The sequence below is a fragment of the Dermatophagoides farinae genome, chromosome 3 (assembly GCF_024713945.1).
Source record: "Dermatophagoides farinae isolate YC_2012a chromosome 3, ASM2471394v1, whole genome shotgun sequence".
NCBI classification, from domain to species: Eukaryota; Metazoa; Arthropoda; class Arachnida; order Sarcoptiformes; family Pyroglyphidae; genus Dermatophagoides; species Dermatophagoides farinae.
Window position 1 is genome coordinate 4,812,753 of NC_134679.1, and position 19,053 is coordinate 4,831,805.

The following is a 19,053-nucleotide window of genomic DNA, read 5'->3' on the forward strand; positions in this document are numbered from 1 at the left end:
TCATAATCTATGTGTTTATCCATGTTTTAGATCTAATGAAATCGAATCGATAATCATTCTTCATCATTCGAATCAAATGAAACAAGATAAGCATTGTGGTTGTAAACGAAACGAATATATATATTATTGTGTATGTATATGTTTGGTAATCGTTTTTTTTTGTCACTGGCAACGAATAAAAAGTATTTTCTTTTCACTATAAATAACTTGACGAAAAATAATATGACGTTCGTGACCATATAATAATGTCACACACACACACACACTCGTTGTAAATATGTTTAAATCTAAATTTCTTTTTGCTTTTTTTTCGTATAATAACTTTTATTTTCTATCAACAGATTTTTTGACAACAAAATCAAAAAAAAGTATCACATTTTCCAATTACGAACCGAAATGAAAGACCAGTTCAATCTTTTGTAGGCAGTCAACCAGTAGTCCTGTCTATTTTAACTCCTTCCCATTTCGAGAATTTCAAATGAGAGAATCGAACATGTTTTTCAATTCCTATATATCCCACCACTGTAAATGAATTCAACTGCTTTTCTATCATAATTTGATAACAAAAAATAAGAAAGTTTTCAACGATTTCAAGATGAACTTTTTCTGATTTATCATTATTATTATGATCATGTTGGCTTCAATTATTCTGTACATATATGATCATGATATGTTGTTGACTAACATTCATAAAATAATGTTTCCAATCTTTGCTTTGTTACATCCATCCTAACGAAAACATGATGTTCATTTCCAGTGATGAACACAGAAAAAAAATTCTGAATTTCAAATTAAACAAATTTGGAATTTATTATTGTACACACACACCGTTGAACTCAATTGAAACGCAATAAGATTGGCTTAGTTATTTTTTATTTCATACATATACAAAAAGAATGTATGGAAATTAATAGACAACAACAACGAATGAATTTTGTCCCTAATGTGTAGGTATTTTTTTTTCTTTTTTTTTGTTTGCTAAGACTTTATCTTAATGAAAAAAGCAAATTATATAACCAAACCAAATAGAAGAAAAACAACGATGACTTTAATTTGATTCTATTCTCGAATCTGTCTATCTCTTTTTCTCTGTGTGTGTCTTCACATCATTGTGAGTGAAAAGGGGGAAAAAACTATACCAAAGTTCTAGAAATTTTATTCTCATCGGAATTTACATAATGGATGAATGAATGAAATTTATTTTGTTTTTGTTTTTGTTTTTTTTGAAGCGATTTAGTTTAGAATTATTTCCATGTACTCCAAAGTGAATGTATTGAATCAAAACTTTTTTGTTTTTATTTTACCTTGGCTATCGTAGTATTTGTTTTTTTTTAGATATGGTATATTATTATGCTATTTACTTTCCAAATTTGTGTTTTTTTTTACTTCTTGAAACTAATTGATTATTCTTTTTTTGCTATTCGAATATATTTTTCTCTCTCTCTCTCTCTCTGTGTGTGTGTGTGTTTGTCGATAGAGCCATTTTTTCTGGTTTTTAATTAACCATTATATATTGCCGGGTAAGCAAAACAGCAGCAGTAATGATAATGCAAGTTTGAGAAAAAAAAAATTAATAACCAATTAGATATGATATTGTATGAAAAAAAATCGAAATCCAAATCAGAGCTTGTTTTGCATCTTTTTGGATTCAACTTTTTTTTCTGGACAACCAAAATAAGATAAATGAATTTATGTGAACAGAACCATAACGGAGAAGTAAAAGGATTTTTTTTTTAGTTTCGTTTATTTGTTCTCATTTTTTCATGTTATATCGTGTTGCAGATGAAATATAGACTATTTGTATGGGATATTTCTCTTTGTTGTTTTTTTTTCTCGTTTTTATTTTATTTTTCTAAATCCAAAATAATACCCAAGAAAGGACAAAGAATAAATGCCTAGCTTCAACTTATTTCTTTACATTTTTTTTTTTTTTTTTTTGGTTACATTGAATTTCATCAGTTGAGCTTACCGGAATACAAAGTAAAGTAAAATTTATTTTTCTGACAAAAAAATTTAAATTACAATACATCCATATGGTGTGTGTGCGTGTGTGTAGACCTGTCTATAAGATGCCAGCCCGCATCGGCTGTGGATTTTTTTTCTCCATCCACAAATTCGTCAATTTGATTGATCCAGGATCAACTTTTATACTGACTTTAGAAGCTCCAAGCAAATATGAGAAGAATATTGAAAGATTTTTTTTACAAATAAATATTCAAGTTTTATGTTATTGATGATAAATTTGCATTCAACTTTTTTTTTTGTTCGCTCAAACTCTTTGAAATCAAACTCGTTGATATATATGCATTATTGTTGTTATGATGAAACTAATAGTGATGATGATAAATAAATGGAAATGAAGATTTTAGTTTATTCTATAGAAAAAAAAATTGTTGTCGTTGTTGTTGTTGATATTCGTTTTTTTTCTGCACCAAACGATTGTTAAAGAGCCAAACATATGATAATGAATGTGAATTTGAAATCAGTGAAACAAAAAAAAAACTTTGATGTAGTGTACTCATCGACTTTATATTATTATAATATAATATATATAAGATGATGATATAGTTATGGATGATCAAAATGTCGTTTTCTAAAGTCAAATCTTTTTATCTATTTCATACTAATTTATCATTTCTTTTTTGTTCTGTTTATATATTTCTCTCCATTTATATTTTACATTGATGGCTATTTATCAACGATTTTTTTTTTTCGCTTTCATCGACAAATTGGTTATAAATATCAATGTTGGAATTCAATGTTGTCATTTTTATGATTTGTTTTTATTTTTCTTTGCCAATACAACATGTAAGATTATTATTATGCTTGATGAAATCGATCAATATTCGCTTGTGTTCGGGTCGTTAGGCAGTGATAACACACACACACACACACACACTCACGTATGAAATATACTTTGGATTTTTGTTTTGCTTTTTTTTCTGATAGACGTATGGATAATCTTTTATCATCAGTATATATGAATGTTTTTTTTTCATTTGAAATGTACAAATATATGTGAAAGGAATGTGAAATATTTTGACAAATATAGATCTAATCATCATTTGATGGTTACAAATTGATGAGAAACGATTTATACAAAAATCCCTTGAAAATTCTTCTTTTTGCTTCGTTTTATTTTATTTCTTCCGGAGAAATCATTCCGGTTAATCATCATCATCGTTTTTATTTTCAAACCAAATATGGTGTTGACATTTGAGCCATCCAATCGAATGCATATATCGATTTAACTCTTCATTCTCAATCTTTTGACTGACTAAGGCTTTGCATTTTTTTTTTGCTTCAAATCATGTATATGTAATATACAACTGGTCGATCACGTTTCGATCATTTCATTTCATTTCATATTGATCGTTCTTTTGTTCAAAAAAAAAAAAAAAATGATTCGATGATATATTTTCTCATTTTTTTTTATTGCTCATTCGATTTTTCATTGAATTCAATGATTCGTTTTGTGATTATCATCATATATTAATGATTATGATGATGATAAAAGTGGCCAAATTGAGAAAATAAAAACATATATTGGTTTCCAATTTTAGTTGTTATTGTCATTGTTTGTAAAAAACAAAAAACAAAATTCTGGACTATTTCTGTCATATACATTCAAGTTTTTACGTTCAAGTTATTGAGTTGAGCTTTTTTCTTCGCTTGCTTTCATATGACTATATATTAATTGTTTATTATCATATAACATTCGTTTGGTTACGAAATTATTTGACCAGAAAAAAATTAAAATAAAAAACGGATTTCATTTTTTTTTTTCGTAATTCGGATAATTCTCTTACGGCATTTGCAAAAGTTTTTCAATGTATGTGTAATTACGCCTATTTTTTTCGCTTGGTTACACACCTCTTGGTTATCGTTTACAAACAAACACGATAAACGTTGAAATTGAAAATAAAAATACAGAAAAAAATGAGTTGAATCTACTTTGAAGAGATAAAATGAAAAAAAGAAAATAAATAAAATGAAAATCAGCGATAATATGATCAGGGATAGAAAAAAAATGACTAGATTTGAAACGAGAATCGAGCTTACTTGCTGCTCGAATACACCTACATTCCCTTGTGAATAAAAAATGGATGACTTTAAAATCGATAACAATTGATTATCAGAAAGAAAAAATTTTTTTTTACTTGGCAATTATATCAGCAAATGCCAAAAAAAAAAAAAATTGTAAACATCAACAACGACAACAACAATCGATTTTATATGAGTATATATCGATCATCACAATATTTAAAACTAATATATATATCTATGAGGACTTTGATCATTGTCACCAATTTTTTTTTCTTGTAACCAAAATTCATGATGTTGATTATGATGAAAAAGATAAAATCAAATTTGGAAATATATTTGTTTAGTTTGATTTAGCGATAATTTTTGAAATGATGATAACTAATGACTTGATTTATATAAACAATGATTCAATGATGATAAAAATTGTTCTTTCTTTCTTTCTTTTTTTTTCTTTCTTGTTTTTCTATCCATCACCATTATCTATCAATCAATCGATCATTTTAGAGTCGAGCGAACGAAATTTGATGCGACATTTTGACAAACGATCTGTTGATCAATCACTATCATACACACTCATATACACACACACACACATACACTCAATTTTTCGCATAGTATGACATAATTCACTTTATAGAGCAGAAAAAATAACGAATCAAATTATTGAATTTTTTTTTCTTTGCCTTTCATGTGCATGTGTTTGTGTGTGTGTGTGTGTGTGTGTGTATATATAAATTGAATCCATTTTACGCTCACATAAATAAGCTTCTTGCTTTCGCGGAAGTTATCATAAAATTTCAAAGCCTGAAAAAAATAATTTCATCTTCGTATTTGTTTGTTTAATGGTTCTGCAAAAAAAAATATATATATTCTTTCCTTCTCTATATATGAACAAAATTCAATTTTGTAATTTTCAGAAATACGAAACGACAAAATAATTTTTGATGAAGAAATTTACACCAATATTTTGGCAACCATCAACAAGAAGAAATCAAACCGAATTATCTTTCGAACGTGTCTATCTACTTACATTCTGAATTTATCCAACACTATCATCATCATCATCATTGAATTTCGAATCTTTATTTGATTTTGTTGTTTTTGTTCTCTTTCTTTCTCTCTCTCTTTTCTCAACACAAAATATCATTTGTATAATCATCATATAAACATACATACTGGAAATTGACTGCAAAAACCAATCGTAATCTAATAATAATTTGAATCTGGACCAGAATCTCTGTCCATATTGTTAAACCTTGTTATCATTATCATTCATTAATACTCTATCGATTTACTTTCTCACTTTTAAAAGTCTTTTCCAAATAGTAGAATACTAAAAAAAAAAATTTACTTTGTTTAAGAATTTCGAAAAAAAATCAGTGTAGAAAGAAAACTAGTATTCTAACAAGACCAAAAAAAAAAAAAAAAACAAAAATTTAATTTAATCAAATTCAACTAGATCCCATTTTCTTTTTCTCTCTGAGAAAATATTCAAAAAATCAACGTGCACCATTTCTGTCCATTTGCTAATTTTTACAAATTCTGTTCTGTTCATTGTGACTATTGGTTTATTCGTTCATTCATTCATTCATTCATTCAAATCCAGGATTCTGTTTGTTTCACAAAAAGATCAAAATAGTGTCTTCATTTTGACATTTTAACATTCAAATAGGAAAAAAATTGTATATCTTTTTATCTATCACTTCCAGTAGCTGTTACTATTACTATTGCTATATGTTTGTGACAAGAATTTCGATTTACATTTTACATTACATTACTTTACTTTACTTTACATTGTTTTTCAAAAAAAAAACAGAAAATTCAGTGTTAATTTTTGTAAATAATATGAGCTTTTATCTGTATATATGAAGCATTATAATGATGAATAAGCAAGAGATATACAAACAGTAGTATGAAATAATAAATTTTTTTTTGTTTTCATTTCATTTCAAATAATTTCATTCAGATACACATGAATGAATTGTCCATTGAATTTTTGATGTCCATTTTAATTTTCTCATACACTAATCCGAGCTAATTTTGAAAATTTCAATTTTTTTTTCTCTTCTGAATCCAGATATCAAAGTTATTTCAAAACAACAACAACAAAAAAGCAAAGCTTTTATTTTCCTGACTCCAGGATGTCTGCAATTCCATTTATCACATTTAGTACACCGGATATTCACCAAAAAATCCGTGAACAACAACGACGACAACGATCCGGTAGTCGTGATGATCCACCACGTGGTCAAAAATATTCACAATCAAATCGAACACCATCATGTTCGCAATTGAAAGATATGAATGACAAAATGAAATCAAATGCACAAAGCCAATGTATGTTTGTTTTCTGTATATGTGCATTTTTTTAATTTTTTATTTTTACTTTTAATCAAATGACCAACATAGTTACCGGAGAGATGTATAATTATAATCTCAAATTCATGAACAGCGTGTGGGGTCTTTACAATCGTTATGCACCACAAGCATTCCAGAAAAATTTGGAATTCCGCCGTGAAATATAATGCATAATTCCCCATAAAACGAAGCCATTCTTTGTTTGTATCATCGATCCAAATGCCCGTTGTCCATTCAACCACAAACTATTGATTAATTCAAATTGCATGGCAATTTAAATAGAGTACCATTGTTTCCTGCTGTTTATTCTCATTAGTTTCTATAGTGAAAGAAAGCAAAAAAAAAAAAATGAAAATAATCACAATCCAAATCCAGATCAATAATGAAACATTTTCGAATCTCATTATTTTTCTGTTGCAATAAATGTTTAGATGATCATCAAAAAAAAAAAAAAAAAATATGATAATAATTGGACAACGGCTATAACGAAGATGGCTTCATTCCTGAGAACGCATCCACAAGTTTCACCAATTTATCTTCACTGTGTGGACAACGTATGCGTTTCCAGTGAAATATGCATGCAATTCATTCATATATTTTAATTTTTTTTTCATTTTTTAGTTGTCTATAGTAATAATTGTAGTAGTAGAAAAAAAATATTGAATTATATCATGAAATCAAATAAAAATCAGAATGATTTTTTTTATGTTTAATATTTCAAAGCTATATTTTCTGTGAAAAACATGTAAGAAATTATGGATCTTGAATTGTCCGTCCTTGATCCTTGTTTGTTTGTTTCAACATTCATTTCAATGGATTTGTTTGAATTTACCAGAAAACAATCAAACATACGTCAAGGCTAGGCTGTTAATAACACACTATGAATCATATTCGAAGAAACAGAGAAAAATTTTTGTTTGATGTTATAATGGTAATACAAAGAAAAAAAATCAGAATGTTATGAAAATAAAAACGTCAACCAAGCATGTAAAAATCATTTTTATAGCCATGTTTATTATGACAAAAATATCACTATATTTGAAATATTTTTTGTTTGTTTACGATTAGAACGGAAAAGGCTGGTCTTCCTGTCCAAACACACACACACACACTTACACACTAGTTGCAACTAAGCAAACATATAGAAATGGCTAACATTATCATATGGTTTTATCCATTAGATTAAGACAATTCAACGCATTTCTATGGTGTAACAAAAAGATTGCTTTTTCATACGATATTAAATGATCAAATCAATGGTCACATTCAATTTGAATCAATTTTTGTACTGATTTTGTAATGTAAATAAACTTTTCAAATGAAAGTGTCGCAGGTGCTGTTTGATTCCAGCATTATTTTTGTGCTATTGATCGTATCGTTATCAGCATTATTTATTCGATCTAGTTTAGCAGTGGGAATCGATGAAGAATCTGATGGCCCAATGAAACGATGGAATGCTGGACAAATGATGACTGTTGGTATACCGATTGAAGAAGCCATTGAACGAATACGTTCCATGCCCCATCGTCGTAATGCATTGATTCGTAGCCTGGGTGCTACATCATTAACACAACGAGCTGGTCGCAATCTTATATTTCGCGTGTTGCTTACTATCGGTTCGTATCAAATAATAATGAATATATATGTCATATACAAGTGTTTAATTTTCGAATTTTATTAGGTCATCAAAATGGATTAACACAATGTACGGCACAGGTGATGTGCGAACAAACCTGCCAGGATGAGGTGAATAAATCGGCCAATAACTATTTCGATACATATCCAACTGATGATACATATGTATCATATATATTGGCAGCTATTGAAAAAGGCAGAGAATTGGGTGGCGTTTACCATTGTGATCAATGTCAAACATTGTATCCTAAATGTAACAATGAATCTACTCGTCAACAAGTATTGACTAAATATTCATATTTAATGGATGTGACCAACTATGTACTTAACAAGATTCCTTCATAAGATTCTGTTTCAATTTTGACCATTGCCATATTCTTGGATATAATATAAATGAACTATTTAACAAAAAAAAGAAGAAATCAATAGAATTTATTCAATTTAGAGAAGAATGACTAAAATTTTCTTTTTCATTCAATTTTCAATAGAATCAATATTGAAAGACCAAATATAATCCCATTTCAATAAAAACTTTTATTTACTAGCCAAACAGATGTTGAATATCATTCGCTCCACGATGTTCATTGACCATTGATTTGACTGAATAATACCATTCGGATAGTTTTGTATTTTTAATCAGATCAGAAAATGCTTCACATCCTTCGATTGAACTCAGAACTCCGTAAACAGTCTGTTAATAAATGGCAAAAAAAATTCATGTCAATAATGGATTTAAATATACATAAAACGGCCAACATACCAAATCAGATAGACTGGGTGTATCGCCGCCCATAAATTTTCGATCTGGACCAATTGCTTTTAGCCAATAGTTACAAGAATCGTATAGTGATTGTCGAACATCTTCTTTAAGTCGATATTTCTTTTTCAATCGTTTGCCAATCATATACATGGCCATGGCACCAACATTCGTTATGATCATAATCTCCCATTTAGAGAAAATTTGATCCCATTCACTAACTTTGGCGAAATAATCAAATGAATCGAATGCTTCATCCATGGTACGATAAATATTCGGTGAAAGAACATGGACCAAATGATCGTCGACCCAACGTCGCCACCGACGATCTTGTGCTAGTAATGGATCGATTTTCTCATATTTTCTTTGATCAACATCGCCAATCATGAGGAAATATCGGTTGATTAGCTCAGCATTCGATCGCGTGGCTCCATATGTCGATCCATCTTTATCTTTTTCATTCTCTTCTAATTCGTTGGATAGAACATGACTATTCAAATACCATCGCATCATATTAGTGATTGATTCTCCATTATGTCTTGATTTTGGATTCTTTGATAAAAGGTAGGAATTCATTGCTGAAACAATTAATGTAGAATCGTTAATTTGCTATATATATGAAAAAACCAAGTTACAATGATCAAATCTCATATTAAGAATTATCTTACAAGAATTTCATCATGCGATGAACCCTTTAGATCAGTGACCAACAAAATGGGCACCTTGCCATAATGTTTAGAGAATTTAATCTGTTGCCTCATCACCGGATTCACTTCAATTATTTCGTAGGGTAATCCATAATAGTCCAAGAATGTCCGAACTTTACAACAAAATGGACAGTTCTGATATTGAAATAAGGTTAATTTCAAGTCATCAAGAGCAATCGTCCCAGGAACCTGTTGGAAAAAAATTTTACAATTTTGATTCGAATATTTCACTCATACTTACAATCCTAGATGGTTTTAATTTCGGAATTTCCGATTCATTCAATATAGAAGCATATCTCGTCTCGAATTTTTCCGACAATTGATCATCATTTAATTCGGCAATCAATCTTGAATCTTTCGATGTTGATGAACGAAAATATTCTGTTAATGATAGTCCTGAACGACGAAATTTATCATAAAAGAATTCCATCACGAGTAATAATGACATGGCAGAAAAGCCAATGAAAAATATGGATGGATTTTTTATCCGTCGCCTTCTTCGAATCCAATGGAGTAGAGACATATATTTTCGAGAATCCGATGCGTTCCAATATTTGTGTTGAAGTAAAATGGTTTGATTCAGTATCGATTCATTTCGATTGAACTTGTAAACATATGATCGAATTGAAGGATTTCGAATTACCTGTTTGAAACTATGACTGCTGTTGATCACAGTTATTTGAACTAATGGCCGAAAACGTGACAAAATCAGAACGGTCATGGTGATTCAAAAAAAAAAAATTTTTTCGGGTTGATATTTTGACCGAAATATAAAATTCCAATCCATGCATGGAAACAACATTAATTCATAATGTACGTAAATTTTTTAAAGCCATACCAAAATTCGGAAAATTGCAATGATGAAATTTTTATTTCAACGAATATAAAATATTAATTAATAAATTGAAAACTTTGTTTATTAAAATTGGAATCTAAAATAAAAATCAATTCAATAAATCATGGACGCTAAGAGTAATAAATTGAATTCAAACATAATTTCTAATCAATTTAATCAATTGATCATAATTATTTGTGATGAATGTTTCGTGATCACCATCCAATATATGTAAATGGCATTTACCGGTTATCTGGTAGCAAAAAAAAAAACAAAAATCAATTACAAAATTGACAATCAATTATTACAATAAATTACTCACCAGATCATCGATACAATAATCAGTACGAATATTTTTTTCATCATAATCGGATTTGAGTAAAACACTTGAAGCTCGTATGAGTATGATATCGCCTTCAAATTGTTTCGCTGGGCATTCATATTGATTCACCATAAACAATTTGTTATAATGTGTTTGCATTAAGTAATCAAGTGTTTCATCTTTTACATCCATATTTTGTGTTTGTCGAATGACATTGCCTAAAAATTTGATCCGCTGTTGGTTGTCATTCATTTTTAACAATGTTTCACGTATTTTCGTATTATCCATAGTCACTTTACCACGTAAATACATCAACATTGAATCAATGTATGCTGCATCAGTGATTTTATCTTTTTCGATTTCATATTTCTTGGCAATGACATCGGTATAGATTTTGAATTGTTTGGGTGATGAATCCAAAAGGATTAGTTGATTGTAACGTTGTAGACGGGCCGATTTTCGTTTCTGTAGCTGTAGGCCCATTTCCAATGCAACGACACCACCAAACGAATAGGCTACTACATCATAATGATCAAGATTTGGTAGCTGAGTTTCAAGTATTCGTATGAAATATGCGGCTGTATCTTTGAGTGATTTGAAATCTTTCAATTCATGTGTCCAATTTACACCAATAACTGGACGATTAAGTTTCTGTGCAATGGGTAACATTCCATCGAATGTAGAATCTAAAGGCGGAAAGAATAGAATAGGATCACCATTGATTATATCATTCAAATAAACTATCGGTTGGTTTGGTGCCAATTTCTCATCCATCGATCGTTTTTCATGCGATTTATTTTCAGCATCATTAGTGATGAGCGTTTCTTTTGCTTTACCCTGACCAATTTCGATAATTTGAGCTATGGTCAATTTACGTAGATCTTGTAATGAAAATACAACATCATAGTCACGTTCAATCACTTGTTTAATTTCAACGGTCATCAATGAATCCATGCCAAGTTCGCCTAACGTTACATTTGGTTCCAGTTTTTCATAATCCTTGACGCCCAGAATATGTGCAACCGTTTTGATTAAACTAGTCTTGCCACCATGTAGACCCAATTTTTTATCCGACCATACAAGACTGGAACATACGGCAAACGGATTTTGCAATAAACGATCGAGTATATTCAAACACGATGGTATTCGTTGTGGAAGTGCACCACAGACAACAATATCATTGCCACGAATATTGTCGATAATATAACCAACATCTCCGATAGGTCCCCATTGAATGGCCAATCCATGTAGTCCATCACGTCGTCTTTGATCACATACACGTTCTAGAACGGAATTACCTAACCCGTAATTGCTTTGGCCAGGATTTCCAATACCACAGCTGATCGATGAGAAAGCAACAAAATAATCCAAATTTATCGATCGTTGTCTTGTTAATTTGTCCAATAGGAGAAATGTGTTAGCTTTAGGTTTGATAACATCTTCAAATGATTCCAAGGTTTGATTATCAAATAGGCCATCTTTTATAACCATTGCTAAATGAAAAATTCCACCCAATGGAGCCAATTTTTGAGCCGTATTAATCAATCGATCTACACCATCATCGGTTGTCGTATCATCGATGAATATTTCAATTTTAACACCCATTTCGGTAAAATGATCGATACGCCATTTTTGATAAAGATTTTTGACTCCTTTTCTTGAAGTTAAAACAAAATGACGAGCTTCTCGTTCGACCATCCAGTTCATTAATTCCATACCGAATCCGCCCAATCCACCTGTTATAATGTATGATTTACTGGAATGAAATACAGTTCGAGGTAAGGCTGGTATTCGTAAACTGTTATTATGGGCCATTATTTCTTCAAAATTTTCATTTCCTGCTATTTCTTCTTCACGAATTTTTATAAGAATTTTTCCAACATGTTTTCCAGTGGTCATGTATCGGAATGCTTCTTCACATTTATCCACCGTGAATATCGTTCGATTCAATGGTTGAATTACTCCATTGGTCATACCTTCATAAATCAAATCACGAATTTTACCTCGTTGCCGAAGAATATTTCTCGGTGTACAATCATAAACATGGATCATATTGTCGAGTAAAATGCCATGGAAAGTCTTGTTTTTCATTATCTGGGACAAATCTGAAATAAAAATCATAAATATAAGTATAATACGATTTATCATAAAAGAAACTTACTCAATTTGCTATTTTGTGACAGATCAAACTTTCCGATTTCCAAGAAACGTCCATATGGAGCTAAACAATTGACACTTGCAAACAATTTATCTTCGGCTAATGAATTCAAAACAACATCGACACCTTTTCCATCTGTAGCCTGTAGAATCATTTTCTCAAATGCCGTATCACGTGAACTGGCAAATTGATTGGGTTTTAGATGAGGGAATTTTTCCATCAAAAATGTTCGTTTTTCTTCGGATCCGACTGTTATAAATAAATGACAATTGTAACTAAGACAAATAGCGATAGCTGCCTGACCAACGGCACCACTTCCAGAATGGATAAGAACTTTTTCTTTTTCTCGTAGATTACCACGAATCAATAGAGCATAGTATGCAGTACCATATGCAACAGGAATGGTTACCGCTTCTTCCATTGTCCATTTATCAGGTATTGGCCATGTCAAACAGCTAGCATCATCATATACAAGAGTGGTGGCCAAAGATTTCGATTGTTTCATACCCATTACACGATTACCATTCTCATCACGACCTGCAAATTCGATGCCCAATAAACAATCATCTAAGCCAATTTCTAATGGCAAGGCATCCGGTGGTAATTTACCCGTGGCCAACATAATATCTCGAAAATTTAATGAAGCAAAATAGACTGTAAAGAAATTTTCAGTTGGTTTACGATTTGCTGGCCAATGTTTGTGTTGAGCTTCAAACCATCGAAGACTGGACAGATCACCACGTGTATGTGCATTAAGAAAACAATGTTCCACTGGTATAAGTTCAGTATCTTCGCTGGACAATGAAAAATGTTTGAATGATCCAAATGATCCATCTGGTCCGATAGCATTCATTTGTAGGTTAAGTTTTACAATGTTTTTGACCATTTCGGATTCAACGTCGATTGAACAGTTTGATTGCCCATTATAAATACATCTAATTCTCAAACCATCCGGTTCTTTACGTAGACAATTGGTGAAACCAAGTACACCAGAATTATAATCATTGGCAATTAACCATACGAATTTTTGCTCCACAATTTGACTATTTTTGATTTCTTTAAGGCTATTCTGTAACAATTCGAACCAATCTTTAACATTATTTGTAAAGTTAATGTAGATTTGATTTTCCGGAATAATTTCAATGGAAATTTTACGAATGAGGAAAGAATGCACGCCCATTCGATCGCTACGTTCACCTAATAATTTAAACGAAGTCCTGCCAAGTGCTGTCATGACTTGTTCAACACGAGATTCATTAGATATTTTCATATTGAGTTTATCCATCAAATAACGTTCAACAGGAAATGGGCGATCTCTAATCAATATTGATTGCAAAGCCATTATCTTTGAGGCAATTCCATAATGATTCTAACATGAGTGATAAATCAATTTCGTGTTTGGAAACCAAAGGGCAAATGCTAGAATCTTTGTAAACAATCAAATCGATATTTATCAATTCGGTGGGAAATTTAGATTTTTCAGCTAGCCATTCATGCTGTGAATAAATCGAATTTAAATGGTCAGGATTCACTGTAGTTGGTGATGGATGTAATAAACGACAATTGAAATTCACACGAAATGTGTCCATTGCAACCCATTTGAGTATGTCCGAAGCCATCAGATTTCTAGTCTGGCCAACCTCCAAAATCTCGATCAATGGTTCCCAAAAGTTTTCGACGACCGTTTCAAGCTGTGGCCGAATAAACACTTCATTCAGGTAGGAATGAAACAAAAGATCATTTTCAATCGTATCCAATTGTTGCTGTTCAAAATTGTCGAAATCAATTTGTTTAAGAATGTTCATTAAAATTGGTGTGGCCACTTTTGTTTCAAATTGCTCCATATTAAATGATTCATCAATCGAATGATCTTGTAAGTATCTTGCACAAAGATCTTGATATTGTAATAGTTGTTCAGTAAGAAATAATCGATATTCATAGCTGTTTGATCTACTTGTTGTTAAAAATAAATCATGTTGATTGTGCGGCACAAATTCATACATAGATTCAGATGGAACAATAGGATGTATTCTACGTGGCGCTAAATTAGCTTTGATTCCGCGAAATTCAATACCTGAACTAGTGGCAATATTCAGACAAAAATCGTAGATCGTATCCAAACATAATAATGGTGTCGTTTCACCTGTTGGTGTAGCATTTTCGGATATTGTTTTAAATTTTTGAGACATCATTATCGGATCACATGCTAGATAATCGATTCGAACAGGTACTAATAATGCACGTATTGGACGCCCAATAATAACCGTTTGAATCATGCCATCGACGAATGTAACCCAATTCTTGAAAGTCACTGTAGCCACACTGAATTCATCATTAACTGAAACCTCATTAATGCTTTGAAATTCGGGTCCATAATCATAGCCACGTAAACGGAATTCTTTGTACACATCTTTCATTGCCAATTGCATTCGACATTTTTTCGTTTTAACACTATCCACACTATTTAGCATATCTTGATACAATAAAAATTTGGATTGTTTGTTTGGTATTCTGATTCGGCCAGTAGTAGTTACTGTACCATCGTTCAACATGACAAACATTCCATTTTCTTTGTTAAATTTCATGGCAAAACTCATTAAACCACTTTTTGGTATGATTGTGGCTCGATGTATGATTACATCTTCGAATATGATGGGTGTTTCTTCTCGTTTAGAATTCATAGATCGACTAGCCAATTCCCAAGCAAAATATAAATAACCAGTAGCTGGAAATAAGATACGACCATCGACACAATGATCGGCAAAGAATTTATCATCAGCATTTTGCATGTCAACAGATTTGTATGTCTTTTTACGTTGATCATGATTGAAAAATTCTGGATATTTTGTGCATTTGAAATGACGATCATGTTTCCAACGAATCATTGAATGTAATGATTGAGTAGTTCTAGCGACCGGGTATTCATATGAAGGATATAGTTTTTCAATCCGAGGATTCAATCCATTTACATAGAGCTGACCGATATTAGTCAGAAGAATATCGACATTATTCTGACCACTTTTACGTGTCATTGTTGCCACATATTTTGAATCCTCATTTCGTTCGAAAATGTTGCGTTTGATAACTGCTTGGAGCAAATTGTTGGGGGCAATCTCAACAAATATAACATTTGAAGGTAGACGTTGAAAAACTTCATAAAATCTGACAGGTTCGAGCAAATTATCGACCAGATATTCTAGGTTGAATTCTTGGCTTTTTTGTTCGTACGTTGTTGTCAACCATTTAGATGAGATTGACTTTTGCTGTTTGAAGCAGATATTTTCGTTTAGTGCTTGTCGTAACGTGTCACACATTTCTTCGATGTATGGACAATGGAATGCAACATTTGAACTGTTGATGGCGCGAACAAATAAATCAGGTTCCTGTTGTTGTAATTTCAATATAAAATTGTCCATATCTAATTTTGAACCGGCCACAGTAACCGAATCAAAACTATTGTGACATGCTGGCCAAACTTTTCCTTCGGAATATTGTTGACAATATTGTGTCGCTTGTTCCCAAGTACAGCCAATGGCTGCCATTTTTCCTTGTTTCTGTTCTGCCATTTTGGTCATACATTGGCCACGAATATATGCCGCAGTAATCGTTTCTTCTAGAGTGAGACATTGATCAGCATAAGCACAGGACAATTCACCAATGGAATGACCGATAACGAAATCTGGTTCAATTTCTAATTGTCGAAGAAATTCAACAATTGCCATCTGTATGGCAGCAATGGCAACAAATGAATTGGTGGGAGATTGTAGTATTTTTGGATCATCACTTGTCAATATGTTCATCAGATTGAATGAGCTGTTGATACGTTTCAGAACTTCAGAACACTGTTGAAGAATACGGGACATTGAATCAATTCGATACAATTCTCGTCCCATCATTGGCCATTGACAACCCATTCCAGTGAAAACAAAGCAAACAGACGGTTTTGTTTCGCTTTTTACTTGATTGAATCGTACTTCATCTAATGGTTTTAGACGGCCACAATCGTCAGGTTTAAATAGACGAGTACCTCGATGTGTCATGCCGCCAAACATTCGATTTGGATATGGACTGGTTTTTGCTACATTATCCAATAGGGCCAAAAATCCGGTGGTTATTTTATCAGGATTATCGATTAAGAATTGATGCATATTTTCCAATGATTCTTGGTTCCTGCCACAAAAGATTACCAATCGTGGTAATGTGCCGAATTGATATTCGTTATCAGAAATTTCTTTGGCATTCTTTTCGATTATAGCGTGCACATTTACACCACCGAATCCAAAGCAATTCATTGCTATCATTCGTCCTTTGAATGGAGTGCATTCAGTGACCGGCTCAAGGATACCTTTGACCAGGCCATCGATATTATGGTTTATTTTAGTCATATGTAAATTAGGTGGTATTAATTCGTTTTCAAAACAAAGAATCGATTTGACCAATCCACATAGACCAGATGCACCTTCAGTATGACCAATGACCGATTTAAGTGCACCAATTTTCAAAGGTTTAGTACGACCAACACACATTGAATCATAGATTGCTCTCATTTCTGATGGATCACCAGCTTGCGTACCGGTGCAATGAGCTTCACAATATTCAACTTCAAGTGGATCGATTTGAGCTTCTTTAAATGCATCGGATATAACTTCAGCTTGAAGTTCAAAACTAGGAAATGTAATGCCCAAATCTTTGAAGCCATCACAATTGGTTTTTGAATGAATGATACGAGCATAGATTCGTCGGGCTTGTGATTTATGTTGCAAAACCACGGCTACACAAGCTTCACCTTTAGCATAACCATTGGCGTCATCATCTAAACATTTACATTTGCCTTCCGGTGACAACATGTTGAGATTTAGAAATTGATGCTGTGTACCGGCACGAAGGCAAATATTCAAACCGACAACAATGGCCTGATCACATTCACCAGCACGAAGAGAAGCAATTGCCTGATGGAAGGCACTGAAACCGGATGCACATGCAGTATCGAAATGTTTTGCTGGCCCCTTGAAATCAAAAACATTGTGCAACATTGCAAAATAACTTTGTCTATACAATGGAATATTATTTCCGGTATCTGAATAGGCAGCCATATATTCATCAAAACAATGGCCTAAAAACACACCGGTATTGCTACCAGCCCAGCTATTTGGATCGATGCCTATGATAAAAAAAAATATTAAATAGAAATTGCACGATGATCGAGATTTAATTTTAACTTACCGGAATCCCACAATGCTTCGAATGTGATTTCCAACATGATGCGTATTTGTGAATCCAGATAATGTGCATCTTCTTCGTTCACTTTGAAAAATTCATTATCAAACAATGAAATATCTTTAATTTTGCCAGATCTTCGGGGTAACCCAAGATAGCCTGGACAAGATTTTGTAATCAAAATATTATCATCATTATTGTTATTATCATCATCATGGATATCATCACTTACCGAATGGCCATCTTCGTTCGTCTTCAGTGACCATATCAATACCGTTGTACATATTATACGAATATTCATCAATCGTATTACTTTCAGGAAAACGGCCAGACATACCGCTTATTACTAATTCTTCTTTTATTTTCCATTCTGGTATTGATATATTATTACGCATTAAATCTCGTTCGGCTTTCTTTTCAGGACCATATTGTTTGTAGACATATTGAGCTTCATCAGATTTTAAATCATTTAAATCTTCTGACATTCTTTTTTGATTATTATCGACCATTTTCACAGATGAGATTCTGATGTTCACTAAAACTTTATCATTTAATTAGACCATACACTGATACACCTACTTCACACACACACACACACCTACAAACAAAAAAAAAAATGTCTTGGAACAAAAAAAAATTAATCAGTAAGTCAGATCAAAATTTGTTGAAGTTGTTGTCAGCCAGAAGATTAGATATTAACTGACAGGTTATAATGAAAAAAACTTGGATTTGGCCAAAATGTCTATGTATGAAGTCTCTATCGAAAGAGATCAATGTGCTATATTCGATTCGAAACTGTGGTTGACATTTCTAATTATTACTCGCTTGAATTTCAACGAAAATGATGACAACAATAATAACTGTGTGTCGACGATGAGGAAAACACTAAAAAAATTTCGGAACCCGAAATAAATAACCGTTTTTTTTTTCGTACAATTTCATTATTATCATTATCGACATTGTTGTTCGACGATAATGAATAGTTTTTTCATTTTTAATCAATTTATGTTGGCACCA

General features: G+C 31.8%; 3 protein-coding genes across 3 annotated transcripts; 1 reads left to right on the forward strand and 2 right to left on the reverse strand.

Moving 5' to 3' along the window:
• The first annotated feature begins 111 nt into the window (after positions 1–111).
• LOC124494510 (uncharacterized) lies at positions 112–8,582 on the forward strand. Its single transcript, XM_047057688.2, has 4 exons — positions 112–130; positions 6,125–6,384; positions 6,457–8,021; positions 8,087–8,582. The coding sequence occupies exons 3-4, from the start codon at positions 7,724–7,726 to the stop codon at positions 8,383–8,385; spliced, it is 597 nt and encodes a 198-aa protein (XP_046913644.1). The 5' UTR covers positions 112–130; positions 6,125–6,384; positions 6,457–7,723; the 3' UTR covers positions 8,386–8,582.
• Su(P) (prostaglandin E synthase Su(P)) lies at positions 8,459–10,317 on the reverse strand. Its single transcript, XM_047057687.2, has 4 exons — positions 9,746–10,317; positions 9,466–9,693; positions 8,801–9,406; positions 8,459–8,731 (listed from the first exon to the last, which is right to left on the reverse strand). The coding sequence occupies exons 1-4, from the start codon at positions 10,223–10,225 to the stop codon at positions 8,582–8,584; spliced, it is 1,464 nt and encodes a 487-aa protein (XP_046913643.2). The 5' UTR covers positions 10,226–10,317; the 3' UTR covers positions 8,459–8,581.
• A 42-nt stretch (positions 10,318–10,359) lies between these two features.
• LOC124494631 (fatty acid synthase-like) lies at positions 10,360–18,700 on the reverse strand. The gene is given in 6 exon segments (XM_047057853.2): positions 10,360–10,592; positions 10,662–12,766; positions 12,823–14,146; positions 14,148–17,980; positions 18,043–18,195; positions 18,269–18,700. Coding segments are annotated over 6 exon segments (7,794 nt in total). The 5' UTR covers positions 18,546–18,700; the 3' UTR covers positions 10,360–10,490.
• Positions 18,701–19,053: the final 353 nt, after the last annotated feature.

What these genes read in the sequence shown, in the direction of transcription:
- LOC124494510 (XM_047057688.2), top strand. Translation starts at nt 7,724, where the DNA reads ATGAAAGTGTCGCAGGTGCTGTTTGATTCCAGCATTATTTTTGTGCTA. An exon ending in TCGCGTGTTGCTTACTATCG is followed by an intron (nt 8,022 to 8,086) that starts GTTCGTATCAAA and finishes GAATTTTATTAG; the next exon opens with GTCATCAAAATGGATTAACA.